Consider the following 18,388-nt stretch of genomic DNA (forward strand, 5'->3'; position numbering starts at 1 on the left):
TAAGGCTCCTGAAAAAGACACATTATGTACATAGGCATGGGGTATGTGCACACGATGTCTGTTTTTCTAGAGGCAGAGCTGCCTAGTTTTTCTAGCTGAAGCCACTCAAGGAAGACTCTGGCAGACTTTTTCGTGATGCGGCTTCTCTGGCAGCTTTGCTGTAGTTTCTTGTGGCAGTTCCGCCAGTAGTGGCTTTGGTGGTGAGCGACTTCCTAAGCAGAAGATGCCCAAAGAGTGAACATACAACTTCTTCAAACCGCTTCACGGTTTCCGAACACTGAAGTGGTAAAAGAAATAACAAAAGACTCAACATGTGTGTAGCATTGTCATTTTTACATTGTTGAGTACTATGTTACTTTTTGCAGTAGTATTGTGGCAAAAGAAAATACTCTGTTAGGGTTTTTGGTTGTAGTAAAACTCATGTTAAATTTATCAAGAAAAATGAGTTGGTGGGCCTGAAATGCATGACAGGTACAAGTTCCCATCTTTATGACCCCCACCTCTCGGGAGAAAAGGAATCCAGCATCCATGTTTTACTAATTCGGAGGGAGTCCGTTCTCCATAATGAATGAAGTAGTGAAGCCTTTGTGGAATAGTCACGTAGTAATTCTGGTCATCGAGGCACAATCTATGAATGCTTCTTACTCAACAGTTTCTGTAACTGCCATTGATGAGAGGTGAGTGTAATCTGTCAATTATAGCAGATGGGGGAAAGCATTATTCAATGGTTGTGTGAATCAGTTAAGAGGGGTTTCAGGACCCCCATCCTGGCAGGTGAGATGCTATAAATGCCTATAATAGAAATAATGGCCCAGTCATCCTGCACAATGTAGGAAGACCTCCTTCAGCCTAACACTAGACTTGAAGCCCTATTACGCCTCTCTTGTCACAGCTCGCAGGATCTGGTTTTGTGAATAAATGGATGATACTAATGTTATAGATTAGGTTGACGATGTTCCTCAGCATGTCTCCGAGGGCAGAAGTCAGTGATATGTCAGCACAATCCATGCTGTAGTGCCTTCTGTACACGCCGTAATTATGGTATAGCTCGCTACGTATGTCACTCGGCGTCAGTGCCCTCTAGCAGACATTCTGTTCTGCTCAATGTCATTGTGGTAAATAATTAAAAAGCCTGGAACTGGAGTTTGAAGGCACAGTTTCTGTTGAATAGTAATTCTGTTAAACGAGGCACAAGGTATGCTGACAGATTTACAAAGTTACATTTATTAAGCTAAAGAGGACACTGTGGCTCAGTGTGACATAGACCTTTATTCATATCGAGAGGTGACAATGCGCTCTTTGTCCTCCGAACTAAAGTTGTCATTTAAAGCATTGACAAATATGTAACATTCCCACATGAGGATTCCTTTGTGCAGCTAACTACTCCTGTGGCAAACTCTGACGTAGGTAAGTGTAACCTGCCATCTACTACATGCCATGTTAAAAGGATCAATTCAGACCTGATGGTAATGGCGTGCAGTCACCTCCCAGCTTCACCATCCCAAACAAGAAAAAAGGAGGTTTCCTTAATTGTATTGTACACCTTGTGACAAGTATTCAACCCTGTTCATGAATACATACTGTACATCAGTATCTGTGCAATATCGGCTGTCAAAAATGTGGGCAACCACGTCTCCTCCATTTTGTCAGCTGAAACTCTTGGTGATCAGCAAGGAAAGTTGCCGGCCTCCCCAATACTATTACATGATTTCTCCGTTGTCATGTCTGCCTTTAAGAGGGAAACGTACAGCTCAAAACCACAGCAAAGGTGAGCTGATGGCAACTTTGTTTCACCGTGTTTCTCTTTCTTTTTGGGCCAGGTAAACCTAGTAAGTGACTGTTCAAGCTGTACACCCCAATGAAACAATCAATTGTAATAATTAGCCATGAGTGAATTGCATAGCGTTCTGCCTGTCAAAGTGGCGGACACCTCGATGCTGTACAGGCCCCAACTCTTAAGTCAATGGAACCTGTGCTATTGGTGCCATGGTGTGATGGATAAGCACTATGACCTGACTTCTTAACCTCTAGCAGCAAAGAGACCCACAAACTTGACCCTACTGTATACAGACCCCAAGACCAGACACCATAGTGTACAAAATCTGTTATATAATAACCTTAAAGTTGAGAGCTACCAGTGAGAGTTGGTCCTTCAAGCATCAACTCTATCTGTAAGGCCTACCTCCCCACAGTCATTCGTCAGCGTGCAGAATGTTGCACTGTTTTGAGGTATGAAGATGGTACTAGCTTCAGTACCATGCTTCCTTTTCACAGTTTCAGCCTGTTTTGTTTTGTCATGCCTTTGCTGCAGCTTTCCAGTACACAGATCTACTTGCTCCTCCAGCATGGCCTCCAACCTCTCTTTGCTCCTTCCAACCACCTTTGGTCCAAGTGCAGGGTAGTTGCAGCTCTAGCATTAGCCGTTACTGGTGTCGTCTGCTCTATCACAGTTCATACAGCATAGCAGCCATGGGAAGTCCCCTTGGGGTACGTGTTATGCATGTTTAGATTCAGTGTTGTAGACAATTGGTTCTTTCTGACCAATGAGGTCATCTAAACCGGCCCTACACATTGGATGGCTGATGGCCGAAAGATGCGTAAAGAGTAACCGTCGTTTTAATTTTATTTCACAAATCAATAGTGCACATGAAAGTGAGACACTTTATACTATATCTTATCAGAGAAGTTTGCGTCTTCCTCTTCCACAATTGGGAGTCATTATCAAAATTCTCAATTCTGACTTAAAATCTGTATTCAGTGAAGACCGACTGTTACATTACTGAGATAGGAGATGGCAGCTGCTACGGACACAATTCTATATAGATGGACGGATGGATGAGATACAGGGAGAGCTCCTCTGTCTACATAGAATCTTATCAGTAGCAGCTGCCATCTCCTATCTCAGTAACGGGAAAGTCTGTTTTCACTGAATACAGATTTTACCTCCGAATTGAAAATCTAGATAACGTTTTTGAAGAGAAAGAATCAAATTTCTTTGTAATATATATTGCAAAGTTGCTTATTCTCACATCTACGATTGATTTATTAAATACAAATTAAAATGACGGTTGCACTTTGAGGGCCCCCATAAACATTAGACATATGTCACCTGAACCCGCCGATATTGATGGTCAGGAGAGATGTCGATTGCGCACGTTCGATTTCAGATTGTCGATCGCATTGTTCTCCCTGAGATAAGCCCCGGCCAACATGTCATAGCGAATACAGGAGCACTTGGGTGAGCGAGCGCGTCTGTGTATAGGAGCGTGGGCCGAGACCGCTGAATGATCGGCAGAAGCATCTTTAGGCTGACAGTCAGCTAGTGTGTATGGCTTGTGCTGTACAATTACATCTGATACCTCGAGCAAAGAGAGGAAACCTGCCAGTTTGAAAACTACATTCACTGTACCCTAATTTTGCCTAACCTCTAAATATGAATATTCCAGCTATATTTGCACACTGGATTTCCATGGTCTGCACCAAGATGTTTAAGATGTGGGTATCTATTCTTTTATATATGTTGTTTGTGACCTTTAGCAGAGAAAGCAGGACTGGGTGTTTTCCTCTTGATCTTAAAGTAGTGGGATAATGGACTACTGATCTTAGTAACCTGTATGGTAAAGAAAGAGCCACTAAACTCTCGTTCTTTGCACACAATGGACTTATCAATGGCAAGAGACTTTACAGTAGGAAAGCATTATGTTACATTTGTATGTCATGGATATCAATAGTCTACACACCCTTCCACTGATACTTGTTCCTGATTTTGTCTGTCATGTGATCTTATGTTGACTCCCCATCTTGTGAAGGATAAATTGGTTTATTTTTTTTGTGTGTGTACCAGAAGGCCTAATGGTGGCCAAAAAGTTGATCATCAAAAGATTAAGAAGCTCACTTTAGTGGAAAGATCACAGTACCTGGGCAGCAGGATAATGAATCCAATGCATTTCGACACTGGACTGAAGCCTTTTTTTCAAGGAAAAAAATGATTTTTTTTTTTACCTTAAAAAAGGCACTTGTCTGGCACCGAAATGCATTTGTTAATAAAAACTTCTTTCTTCATTTCCGCCAGCACAACCCAGGTACCGTGATCTCTCCACTAAAGTGAATGGCTATCAGGAAGAATTTTTACTCCAGCCACGGATTCTAAGACTCTTATTGGTGTTGTGTATTCATAACCACCCCAGGTGAGCACCGCCATCACTCTCACCCATTCACATTTCTGTCGCGGTATTGCCCTATCGTGTTCTTCTGTCCTACAGACCTCAACAAATTAAGATTAAGAAACTGACGCACTCCTTGGATGGAACGTTTATGTCTGATATTGAGAAGATGGGTTCCTAGATTGTTTGTTTGTTTTTTTTTTTGTAAATGTCAGAAATGTATTTTGTACATTTTGAGTTGTTTGGTTATTATTCTCACTATAACAGATGAAAATGAGAAATTATCATGGAAAAATTTAAATTTTTTCACTTAGTTGCACAGTATTTCTATAAACTAAATTTTGCCCAATAATTCTGCACACAGATATTCTCCTAAGAAAGACAAATCCTCACTTTTACTTTCTTACCTATACAGGTTTATTAAGCTTTTGGACTGACTGACAGCACTGTAGTTGTTCAATAATAAAACTAAATTGCCTAATAATTGCACACAGTGTATTTATGTAGAAAAGATAATTATTGAATTAACATTGCATGTTGAGTTATTTAAAAGTGTTTGCAAATGTTAATTTCCAATAATTCATGCATTCTAATTCTAAGCATATGATATAATGATATATATGAGTATGTAAGTTTACACTCCGTCTTTGGTAAAATGACCGAATGATTTAATGATTTAAGTCTACGTTTTCAGTGAGGAAACTTGATCGTGCATTGTAGATATCTAAGAGGAGAAACCAGTTTCCTTAAATAGACTCCTACATCCATAAGAAAGGTTCTTTGTGTGCTGTAGCGAGTAGAAAACTAGTAGTAGAATGACTCATTCCCAGAATCCTATACCTTGTGGAAGGGTAATAAGTAGTGAGGAGTGGGCGTTCTCGGGTAAGGAGTTATTGAGCATGCTCGTGTCCTATTTGAGTACTTTTGGTGTGTTTGAAAAAAAACAGGCAATCCCTGCATGTGTTGCCGGCTGTCAAACAGCCGCGAGACATGCAGCTGCGGCTACGTGAGCATTTTTTTTTCGAGCACGCCAAAAATACTCTATTAGGACAAGAGTGTGCTCGGATAACACCTTATCCGAGCACGCTCGATCATCACTAGTAGTAAGCCGGAAAAGCCTCCCACTACATAATCAATTTACTGAAATGTCTCCTAGATATGTATACAGTTCTTAAAGAGAATCAGTCTCCACGTTTGTTCCATATGAGATATGGCCACTGTCTTTCAGGCCTGACATACAGCATACTAATAAGCAGTGTATATGCCTCAGATCTGGCCTGCAACAGAAGAAAACTCTTTTTATTATACTCACCTGAGGGCAGTCAGGTCCCATAAGTGTGGCTGGTCCTGGTTCACCGCCTCAATTCTGCTTTTGATGTCATCTTTCATGTAGATGACGAGTTCGAATTAATCCAAACAGTGTTCCCCGGCATCACACTCCTGCACAGGTGTACTTCTCTGCCCTGACCAGGGCAAAGCAAAGGACTGCAGTGAGCATGTGCCTGGAAAGGTCAAAGAGCCCCGGCGCATGCGCACTGCAGTACTTTACTGTGCCCTAGAGAAGTATGCATGTGCAGGAGCGCGATGCCGGGTAACTGGCATGGATGATGTAGCACTCATTTTCCACATGAAGGAGGACAGCATCGAAAGGGAGGCGCCGGACCAGGACTAGCGACACCCATCAGACCCGACCACCCCCCAGTTGAGTATAATAAAAGGTGTTTTTCTTTTGTTGCAGGCCAGATCTGGGGCAAGTATACAGCATATTAGTATTCTGTATATGAGGGCTGAAAGGTGGTGGCTGTATCTCCTATGGGGACCCCACTAACACAACACTGCATTCTAAGTGGGAGTTACAGCAAACACAAAGTAGCGAGGTGTATTGTGCATGATTTCTATGCCTCAGGGTAACGTTACACATAGCGATGCACCAGCGATCCCGACAACGATATGGATCGCTGGTGCATCGCTAAGTGGTCGCTAGTGAGCTGCCACACAGGCAGATCTCACCAGCGACATCGCAGAGGTCGGGTGTCGCTACTTACCTGTCAGATGCGGCGATCCTGACGTCCTCCCGCCCGCGTCCACGCGTCGCTCGTCGTCACAGCAGGAAGCGCTGCAGGAAGCTGATGACGAGGAATGGTCCAGGACCTTCTCGCGCGATCAGCGATAACCAGCGGGGGAGCCGGTCGGAGGTAAGTATCACATGTAGCGATATCGCTAGCAATATCGCTGCTGGGTCACAAAATCGGTGACTTTACAGCGATATTGCTAGCAATATCGCTATGTGTAACGGGGGCTTTACTACAGGAAAGTGTATAACTTTTCATCCTTTCATCTTGTTTATTTTTATAATATATTTGCAAAATTTCAGCTTGCATTGTTGTGTTTTTTTTTCTTTTCTGGCATTTATCTTTTTCTTTTAAATATATATATTTTTTGAAATATAATGTTAAAATCCTCTTTATTTTTCAGTGACCTTATTAATTTCATGACAAGCGGACCCATAGTAGCAATGGAAGTAATTGGAGATGATGCTGTTTCTGCTTGGAGAAAATTACTAGGTCCAACAAACTGTAGTATAGCCCGAAGTGAATCCCCAGAAAGCATAAGAGCCAAATTTGGCACCGATGGAACAAAAAATGCCGCTCATGGTTCTGACTCTATGGCTTCAGCTGCCAGAGTAAGTGCGCCTCATGATCAAGATGCTAAGTATTGTATTTTGCCTATATATATTTTTTTTTCACCTTACAGCCAGTTTTGGCATTCATGGTGAGGACATTTTTTATTTTTTTAATCTTCACCTTATGAAAGTCATACGTAAAGGGGTTGTCTTTATCCAGTATGAGAGTATTGATAACCTATCCATAAGATAGGTCATCAGCATCTGATCGGTGGAGGTCCAATACCCTTCATCTCTTACTTGCTCTACTGGCTATAGGTTGTGACCACTTTATTCGGGGCTGCAAGGTGCCGCTCCATTCAATGTGCAGCAGATGCTGACGTGTACTGCAGAACAATTTCATATATTTTGGCAAGTCTCTACACCCAGCGGCTGTCAGAGCAAATAACAGCTGATCAGCGGAGGTGCTAGGTGTTGGCTCCCCACAGATCACATGTTGATGAACTACCCTATGGTCTGTGACCAGAAAACGCCTTTAACTGTTGGTCACTTTGGTTATAGCAAAACAAAAACAATATAGTTGTTTTATGTTTTACTGCTTTTGCTGTATAAAATTTTTTAATTTTTTTTTTTTGTTAAAATTCACCACATTGAGATACTCATTATTTTCTTTTATCTGTTGACGGTGCTCTGTGAGAGCTTGTTTTTTTTTAAATGAGTTGTCATTTTTTGGAGGGTGCATATGACATTTTGATTATTTTTTTTATTCCACGATTTTTTGGAATTCAATATAAACAAAATATATTACTTCCTGCATTGCTTCTCACAGCGTACACTGGGTGGATGTGGTTCATACAGATGTGGCAATCTTTAGGGCTATTTTTAACATAATAAAGTAGAATTTTTTTTCTGACTAGTTAATACACCAGATTACTGTGCTTCTAAGGGGTAAAATGGCTGGTATTGGAGTTCTCTCGATCTCGGCCATTGCGGTAGGAACCTGGCTGTATGTTACATGTACGCTATCTTCAGAAAATCATCTATTGTTTAAATCAGGCTTTTTTTTTTAGGGTGTGTGCAATGTTTGTTTTTCATTTTCGTTTTTTTTTTTTTTCAATTTCACAATTTGTATTTAAAATAAAAAAAAATAGAAAATGTTGACATGTTCAATCTGACCTTTAGGGGTTTTTTTTAGACACTAAGGCTATGTGCACACGCTGTGGATTCACCTGCGGGTTTTTCCGCGCAGATCCGCAGGTAAATTGACCTGCGGTTTTCCTGCGGTTTGACACCTGGACAATGGAACAGGTGCCAAACCGCTGCGGAATCCGCAGAAAGAATTGACATGCTGCGGTTTGTAAACCGCAGCAAAACCGAGCGGAAAAAACGGCAGCGTGAGCACAGCGGTTTTGAAAACCCATAGGATAACATGGTACTGTACCATGTCTGCGGAACTGCTGCGGATCCGCAGGGCCAAAAACGCTGCGGAACCGCAGCAGAATCCGCAGCATGTGCACATACCCTAAATGCTTGTTGTTTCAGGTAATTCACAAGTACATTAGCCACAGTGAACATACTTGGACCCTATTTTTTCTAGTGAAGCATCTTATGAGCGTGTGCAAAGGTCATTGTGAAGGGAAGGGAAGCAGGGTCCGCTGTGACAACACCTGATGTAAATGGTGGATCCTGTGTTATCAGCTATGGCTAGAGATGTTCTCTGCCATTGTAATCCTGCCTTTGATGATAAGAAGCCTTGATATTTTAGAAAATGAAGCTTCCATACCTTTTTTATGTTTCTCCCTAAAAGCAAAAGTGCATGCCCTAGAGAATGAAATTGCTCTATACGGCGTTGGAGGTTTTGAAATCCCTTTGACTATTATTAAGAACTTTAAAAAAAATAGTGTCCGGCAGAAACCTAGCTGGATGCTGTGCGCAGTTGTAATCAAAAGTATTCAACTCTGATTGCAAATGAGCTTTATTAGCTAAATTTCCAAACTTTCTACTGTTTAAACCAAATGACAGCTATTTATATACCTGAAGACAAATAATGTAACAAGTTGTTTCTCCAAACCGAAAACATAAGGCTATTTTTACTGACTACTGCGATCTCACAATCTTCCATGCCCTTCATGATAAGCGTCTTTAGTACAGCGCCTTTCGCTGTTATGACCTGCCGTAACGGAAATCATAGCCAGACACCGGTTTTGCAAGCACTTTACCTATTTGTTTTTGGATTAATTTAATATCTCTTATTACTGTCTTCCCATGGTGTAATTTACCAATGACCACACTGTCTTTTTCCTTTTTGGGGGGTTTTATGGTTTGTTTGGTTTTTTTTTTAATAGTTGTTTCTGCTTCTGATATTTGTATTGTAATAGGGTTTAGTTAATTAACTTTTATATATTTGTAATTTATTACTTTTTTGGTATTTATGATCTCTGCTTCCAACTGTGCCTCCAGGAACATTTATTATTTTTCTATCTTCTTGTCTCCTTTTCCATTAACGTTTTTCCTTTTAACGGCAGCAGTTAAGGGGCCTTATTCCTCACCGCCACTTTTTAGTGGCATTGAGAAATAAGGGTATAGCGCCCCCCAGCATTGGAAAATCTCTGTTGTCTCACCTGGAACTCTGGAGAACGTGATCAGTGCCGGTTTTTACCGTCCCGTCCCGTGATCACCATTATTCACCATAACAACGAATATATATATATATATATATATATATATATATATATATATATATATATATATATATATACAGTCATATGTAAAAGTTTGGGCACCCCTATTAATGTTAACCTTTTTTCTTTACAACAATTTTGGTTTTTGCAACAGCTATTTCAGTTTCATATATCTAATAACTGATGGACTCAGTTATATTTCTGGATTCAAATGAGGTTTATTGTACTAACAGAAAATGTGCAATCTGCATTTAAACAAAATTTGACCGTGCAAATGTATGGGCACCCTTATCATTTTCTTGATTTGAACACTCCTAACTACTTTTTACTGACTTCCTGAAGCACTAAATTGGTTTTGTAACCTCATTGAGCTTTGAACTTCATAGCCAGGTGTATCAAATCATGAGAAAAGATATTTAAGGTGGCCACTTGCAAGTAGTTCTCCTATTTGATTCTCCTATGAAGAGTGGCATCATGGGCTCCTCAAAACAACTCTCAAATGATCTGAAAACAAAGATTATTCAACATAGCTTTTCAGGGGAAGGATACAAAAAGTTGTCTCAGAGATTTAACCTGTCAGTTTCCACTGTGAGGAACATAGTAAGGAAATGGAAGAACACAGGTACAGTTCTTGTTAAGCCCAGAAGTGGCAGGCCAAGAAAAATATCAGAAAGGCAGAGAAGAAGAATGGTGAGAACAGTCAAGGACAATCCACAGACCACCTCTAAAGACCTGCAGCATCATCTTGCTGCAGATGGTGTCACTGTGCATCGGTCAACAATACAGCGCATGCATAACGCTTTTTTGTATGACCAAACAACTCAATCTTTGTTTCATCAGTCCGCAGGACCTTCTTCCAAAATGTAACTGGCTTGTCCAAATGTGCTTTTGCATACCTCAGGCGACTGTTTGTGGCGTGCTTGCAGAAACGGCTTCTTTCGCATCACTCTCCCATACAGCTTCTTCTTGTGCAAAGTGCGCTGTATTGTTGACCGATGCACAGTGTCACCATCTGCAGCAAGATGATGCTGCAGGTCTTTGGAGGTGGTCTGTGGACTGTCCTTGACTGTTCTCACCATTCTTCTTCTCTGCCTTTCTGATATCTTTCTTGGCCTGCCACTTCTGGGCTTAACAAGAACTGTACCTGTGTTCTTCCATTTCCTTACTATGTTCCTCACAGTGGAAACTGACAGGTTAAATCTCTGAGACAACTTTTTGTATCCTTCCCCTGAAAAGCTATGTTGAATAATCTTTGTTTTCAGATCATTTGAGAGTTGTTTTGAGGAGCCCATGATGCCACTCTTCATAGGAGAATCAAATAGGAGAACTACTTGCAAGTGGCCACTTTAAATACCTTTTCTCATGATTTGATACACCTGGCTATGAAGTTCAAAGCTTAATGAGGTTACAAAAAAAATTTAGTGCTTCAGGAAGTCAGTAAAAAGTAGTTAGGAGTGTTCAAATCAAGAAAATGATAAGGGTGCCCATACTTTTGCAGCCGTCAAATTTTGTTTAAATTCAGATTGCACATTTTCTGTTAGTACAATAAACCTCATTTGAATCCAGAAATATAACTGAGTCCATCAGTTATTAGATATATGAAACTGAAATAGCTGTTGCAAAAACCAAAATTGTTATAAAGAAAAAAGGTTAACATTAATAGGGTGCCCAAACTTTTACATATGACTGTATATATATACAGTGGGGCAAAAAAGTATTTAGTCAGTCAGCAATAGTGCAAGTTCCACCACTTAAAAAGATGAGAGGCGTCTGTAATTTACATCATAGGTAGACCTCAACTATGGGAGACAAACTGAGAAAAAAAAATCCAGAAAATCACATTGTCTGTTTTTTTTTCATTTTATTTGCATATTATGGTGGAAAATAAGTATTTGGTCAGAAACAAGCAATCAAGATTTCTGGCTCTCACAGACTTGTAACTTCTTCTTTAAGAGTCTCCTCTTTCCTCCACTCATTACCTGTAGTAATGGCACCTGTTTAAACTTGTTATCAGTATAAAAAGACACCTGTGCACACCCTCAAACAGTCTGACTCCAAACTCCACTATGGTGAAGACCAAAGAGCTGTCAAAGGACACCAGAAACAAAATTGTAGCCCTGCACCAGGCTGGGAAGACTGAATCTGCAATAGCCAACCAGCTTGGAGTGAAGAAATCAACTGTGGGAGCAATAATTAGAAAATGGAAGACATACAAGACCACTGATAATCTCCCTCGATCTGGTGCTCCACGCAAAATCCCACCCCGTGGGGTCAGAATGATCACAAGAACGGTGAGCAAAAATCCCAGAACCACGCGGGGGGACCTAGTGAATGAACTGCAGAGAGCTGGGACCAATGTAACAAGGCCTACCATAAGTAACACACTACGCCACCATGGACTCAGATCCTGCAGTGCCAGACGTGTCCCACTGCTTAAGCCTGTACATGTCCGGGCCCGTCTGAAGTTTGCTAGAGAGCATTTGGATGATCCAGAGGAGTTTTGGGAGAATGTCCTATGGTCTGATGAAACCAAACTGGAACTGTTTGGTAGAAACACAACTTGTCGTGTTTGGAGGAAAAAGAATACTGAGTTGCATCCATCAAAGACCATACCTACTGTAAAGCATGGTGGTGGAAACATCATGCTTTGGGGCTGTTTCTCTGCAAAGGGGCCAGGACGACTGATCCGGGTACATGAAAGAATGAATGGGGCCATGTATCGTGAGATTTTGAGTGCAAACCTCCTTCCATCAGCAAGGGCATTGAATATGAAACGTGGCTGGGTCTTTCAACATGACAATGATCCAAAGCACACCGCCAGGGCAACGAAGGAGTGGCTTCGTAAGAAGCATTTCAAGGTCCTGGAGTGGCCTAGCCAGTCTTCAGATCTCAACCCTATAGAAATCCTTTGGAGGGAGTTGAAAGTCCGTGTTGCCAAGCGAAAAGCCAAAAACATCACTGCTCTAGAGGAGATCTGCATGGAGGAATGGGCCAACATACCAACAACAGTGTGTGGCAACCTTGTGAAGACTTACAGAAAACGTTTGACCTCTGTCATTGCCAACAAAGGATATATCACAAAGTATTGAGATGAAATTTTGTTTCTGACCAAATACTTATTTTCCACCATAATATGCAAATAAAATGAAAAAAAAACAGACAATGTGATTTTCTGGATTTTTTTTTCTCAGTTTGTCTCCCATAGTTGAGGTCTACCTATGATGTAAATTACAGACGCCTCTCATCTTTTTAAGTGGTGGAACTTGCACTATTGCTGACTGACTAAATACTTTTTTGCCCCACTGTATATATATGAATAAATAAAATAATTCTGATTTAAAATTGATTTCTCTCTCCTCTGATATGATCTAACATATCAGTGAAGAGAGAAATGGAGTCCCTGAGCCCCCCACTGTACAGTAGGTACCAGATCTGTAATCCCCCTCCTTCTTCTGAGAAAATGGCGACCGCATGCGCAGTGCGATTGCCAAGATATGCCTGTCTGCATCCCGAAACTGCTAAGAATTTTCTTATTGGCTAATGTTTTTTGTTTAGTATGATAGACCTTATCGCCGTGATCACAAGCCCCCCCCCCAATATTAGTAAATATGGCAGCACTTGGGCTGTGCCTCTTTCTTCTGTCCTTGTAGTTCTTCTGGGAGAGAAGAGTGATACACTACGTCTGAGTTTTGCCCTGTCAGTGAAGAAAAAGTAAAAAAATAATCAAATTTCTACCTCCGCATCTATCTGTAAATCTCCTAAACCTCATTGATTCCCCCCTCCCCCTTCCCGCTCTGTATCATTCCCCCTGTCAGATTACATTAGTTTTTTTTAATACATTTTATTTTATTCATTCTTTGCAGTTAGGGTTACTAGGGTTAGGCTTCTTAGAGCTAGGAGTACAGTTTTTCAAAAGTAAAAAAAAATCTATAAAAAAAATATTAGGGTTAGATTGATTTTAGGTCTGGTAGTGTTAGAGTAGGTTTAGTTTTTTGTCAGGCAGGCGTATAAAATAAAGCAATGGCCCGCGGATTGTATGGAGCAGGCGTACAGCCTGTTTTGCCATGACAGCTGCAGTGATACTGAATCTGCATCTGAATAATTTTCAGTGAGTGAAGACTCCTCTTCCTCCACGGGAACCCACAATCCGATGCTTACAGAGTCGGTCATCACTGCTGAAGCTTCAGAGGTAGGACCAAGTACTACAGTCCCCCATCGCTGTGGTATCATGACAGTCCATTTTCCCCTCAAATTCCCCCTTTTTTTAGCAGCCCCTGGAAAAAAATTGATATCACCAATTTTCGCCCCCTTGATTGTTTTCAAAATTTTCGTTACCTCAGAAGCCTTAAAATTGTTTGCCAACAGAACCAGTTTATGTACTCGACAATACATTTCCCAAAATTTCACTGCCTTTCATTTCTGTTCCTGGATCCCCACAAATGTCCCTGAACATGGCATTAGTAAGAAAAAAAAAAAAAAAACAACAAACTCCGCTCCTACTGGGCAACAAACTCTGTACACAGCACCCCTATATTTGCAGCCATCATGTCCCGAGCCCTTTTATGAAGTCCTAATGAAATTCCTCCATTTTAGTAACAGTTCCCAAGCCCCCCCCAAGAAATGACCCCAACTATGATCTCCTAAACAAGTTGAGACCCCTAATTTCTCTCCTACAACATTCATTTCTAAATTCCTATACCTAAGAGCAAAATGTGGCAGACGACGAGTCCTTGATGCGTTTCAAGGGCCGTCTGACATTCCGCCAACTCATCCCCTACAAGCAAGGCAAATATGGCTTCAAACTGTACAAAATGTGCAAGAACACATCAGGGTACACAATAACTTTCCTAATATATAAAGGTAGATACCTCCAAATTAACCCCCCAAACTGCCCCCAGACAATAGGCATCCCAGGTAAACTTGTCTGGGAGCTAATGACACCCTTTCTCCATCAAGGGTACTACGTGTATACCAACAACTATTACACGAGCATCCCCCTATATAAATCCCTCCACGCTACAAATACAGGGGCCTGTGGGACAGTCAGGGAAAGCTAAGTGGGATTTCTGTCACAGTTGGAGTCCAGACGTTTGGAAAAGGGGGCGTCATACTCAGTTGCAAGCTACCAACTTCTTACAGTGAAGTGGAAAGACAGGAAGGACATCTACTTGCTGACCACACTGCATGCTGGCACCACTGTGAGGGTCAGAGACAAGGGCGCCAGCAGGGACAAACAGAAAAAATTCCAAGGAGCTCTCACTTTCCTCCAGTTCCAGGAGAAAATTGTTGAGTGTCTCATATTTGACTTGATGGCACAGGTGGAAGCCTTCATTTCTGAGGATGTCCACAGACTTGCAGAGCACCACTTTCTTTGCCCTGTTCCTGCCACTACCACCTAAAAGTAGCTAAAAAAAATGCCGGGTTTTTAGGAAGCACAGTAGGAGTGATTCCTGGTACTATTGCCCCATGTGCCCATCACAACCAGGCCTTTGTATCTACCCCTGTTTTGAGACCTACCACACATCTTACAATTAGTTTTTTTTTTTACAAATATCTTATACAGCTCTGGCAGAAATTAAGAGATCACTGCACAGTTTTATAAAAATCAGCTTCTCTACATGTCTGACAGCCATTCCATTCCAGTGTCAGTTGAATTCCAACCAGAGTACACCTCATTCTACTTAATGTGCTTCTGATTAAGTGATCACCTGAACCAAATCTTATTTAACAAAGGAAAGTATAAAAAACCCTCCTGTGGTGTTCACAATCCTCTTGCAATAGGACAAGCTGGATGGCAAAACAAGTGTTAGTGATATCCCAAAAGTAATATGGATGAAAAAAATAACTTTTAACCATGCCAAAGGAGTTGAAAAGAAAAGTCTTGAGTGAGGAAAAGAAGGGTTTAATTCCGGCTTTACTAACAGAGGGATACAGTGATTGTCATGTTGCCTCCATCCTTAAAATTTCTAAGACGGCAGTCCATTACAACAAGGTCAAGCAGCAGACATTGAGACAACAAATCTACAGACCGGCAGAGGGTGAAAACAACTCTCCACTGACCGAGGTGACCGTCCTCTTATTCGAATGTCACTCAACAACCGCAGGATGACATCAAGTGACCTACAAAAGGAATGGCAAATGGCAGCTGGGGTGAAGTGCACAGCAAGAATGGTTCGTATCAGACTCCTAGAGGCAGGACTCAAGTCATGTAAAGCTAGAAAAAAGTCTTTCATCAATGAGAAGCAAAGGAGAGCCAGGTTGAAGTTTGCCAAGGACCATAAGGATTGGACCATAGAGGACTGGATAAAAAAACTGGAGTCTGAACTGAGAAAGTAAATTAATGTGTATGCACAATGTAAGTGTATATTAACACATGATAATTAACCAGAGAAAACAAAAAGCAAAAAGCACAAATATCCTGAAATAAAAAGTAAAAAATAAACGGCAAATAATGCATAAAAGTTATAATAATAATAATAATAAAAATAAGGGTATTTAGTAAACATAATTTTGATCAAAATAATGTACAAGCCATCCCGCCACGTCACGGCAACCCTTGTGGGAGAGTCCTACTCTAGTATTTAAAACCTTTTCACTTGCCAAGTGACGTGAATGTGAACAAGGATCGAGCGACTGAACCACTAGTAAAAGCTTAGGCCAGACAGGATGGATTTCCCAGCTCAGAAAGAGGGTGGTCACACCCTTATATGCAAAGAATGCACAATGAAATGAATAAAAAACTGGAGTCTGAACTGAGAAAGTAAATTAATGTGTATGCACAATGTAAGTGCATATTAACACATGACCATTAACCAGAGAAAACAAAAAGCACAAATATCCTGAAATAAAAAGTAAAAAATAAAAAGTTTAAAACTGAGGTGTGTTCCTCAGAACATACAACAATGATTCAGAAGAGACAGTGAAAAAAATTGGAATTTTAAATGTTCAAACTTTTGAGGCATTAACGCCATAATAATAATCTTTATTTTTATATAGCACTAACATACTCCCTAAATACATTGCAGGGTATAATTTACAAAAAGACATTTATAGGGGATTACTGTTGCTCTTGAACCACACAATCTATGCAAATATGACAATCTATTCCAAATAGAGCCAAATTTGTGTTCCAAAATTCACATTGTGCCCCTTCCGTTCCGAACCTTACCATTTGCCCAAACAGAACTTTTTGACTACATGTGGCGTATCACTGTGCTCGTAAGAAAGTGGGTAACAAATTGTGGGGTCCACTTTTGGTGTTATCTCTGGTAAAAGTGAGCAATTTGGGGCTAGAGCAAGACTTTTGTGAAAAAAATAGCTTTTTCAATATGATGACCTAATATTATATCAAATTTTGTGTCCTATATGTGGGTTCAAAATGCTCACTATACCACTGGATAAAATCTTTAGGGGAAATCTTTAAGGGGTGTAGTTTCCAAAATGGGGTCACTTGTGGGGGGTCCACTATTTGGGCACATCAGGGGCTCTCCAAACCAGCAAGGCGTCTGCTCTCAATTCCAGCCAATTTTGCGTTAAAAAAGGTGCTCCTTCGAAGCCCTGCCGTGCGCCCAAACAGTGGTTTTCTCCCACATATGGGGTATCGGCGTACTCAGAAGAAATTGCACAACAAATTTTGTGGTCCATTTCTCTTGTTACCCTTGTGAAAATAAAAAAAAATTGAGTCTGAATTTAGAATTTTTGTAAAAAAAAAAACTTAAGTGTTCATTTCTTCCTTCCAGGTTGTTTCAGTTCCTGTGAAGCAAGTGAAGGGTTAATAAACTTCTTGAATGTGGTTTTGAGCACCTTGAGGGCTGCAGTCTTTTGGGGGTATTTTTGGACTCATCAAAGTCACATCAAATGTAATGTGGTCCTTACAAAAAAAATTAAATTTTGTTGGAAAAATGAGAAATCGCTGGTCAACTTTTCTCCCTTATAACTTCCAAACAAAAAAAAATTTGTTACAAAAATTGTACTGATGTGAAGTAGACATGGGGGAAATGCTAAACGTTAAAGCGTTTCAGAGTTATTACCTGATAAAGTGACACTGGTCAGAATTATCAAATTTAGCTTGGTCGTTAAGGTCAAAATTGGCTGTCACTAAGGGGTTAATGCTGTATAAATATTAGTGTAGTGTCTACATTGTCAGTGAGGAAACTTGATCGTGCATTGTAGATATCTAAGAGGAGAAACCAGTTTCCTTAAATAGACTCCTACATCCATAAGAAAGGTTCTTTGTGTGCTGTAGCAAGTAGAAAACTAGTAGTAGAATTACTCATTCCCAGAATCCTATACCTTGTGGAAGGGTAATAAGCACTAAAAGCCTCCCAGTACTAATCGACATCATTAAATGGTTTCTAGACATGTGTACAGTTCTTAAAGGGAACTTGTCAGCAGGATTGTGCACAGTAACCTACAGACATTGTCAGGTTGGCGCCATTACACTGATTAAAATGACAATACCTGGGGTGATGAAATCCGTCTTATCTTTGTTCTTTAATCTTTATTTTCAGTTTTGTGCTAATGATATGCTCATGCTATAAGGCGGGTCTGGAGGGTGGATCTGCATGTGGTGCTCCGATAAGGTATTCATAATGCAGACTGCTGGCAGGTCACTGGACCCTCACTGACCTGCACTCTAGTTTGCATAATGAATATCTGTATATACTTAAAAAAAAAAAAATTCTTCTGCAGGCAGGTGCCAGCCGTGACAGGTTCCCTTTAAAGGGTTGTTTAACAGCAAAAAAACCCCATGGTAGATATGCACTGTTACAGGGTATATGAATGTGATGGAGGGAGACCCCTGCTTGGAATCCCTAGTAACACAATGCCGCTTTCTTTCGGGGGGTGATGGCAAATACAATGTAGCAAGGTGTACTGTGCATGATTTCTTTACTTTCTTGCAATAAAATGTATAATGCTAT

General features: G+C 40.7%; 1 protein-coding gene across 2 annotated transcripts in view; it reads left to right on the forward strand.

Moving 5' to 3' along the window:
• Positions 1-18,388, forward strand: part of NME7 (NME/NM23 family member 7) — a 238,141-nt gene that overhangs the window by 80,024 nt on the left and 139,729 nt on the right. For both annotated transcript variants that reach the window (XM_073563790.1, XM_073563789.1), the window contains exon 6: positions 6,639-6,846. In XM_073563790.1, coding sequence (XP_073419891.1) covers positions 6,639-6,846 — 208 coding nt within the window. The remainder of the gene's footprint in view (positions 1-6,638; positions 6,847-18,388) is intronic.

The sequence above is a fragment of the Dendrobates tinctorius genome, unplaced genomic scaffold (genome assembly GCF_039654945.1).
Source record: "Dendrobates tinctorius isolate UK_male_01 unplaced genomic scaffold, ASM3965494v1 ptg000398l, whole genome shotgun sequence".
Taxonomy (NCBI): Eukaryota; Metazoa; Chordata; class Amphibia; order Anura; family Dendrobatidae; genus Dendrobates; species Dendrobates tinctorius.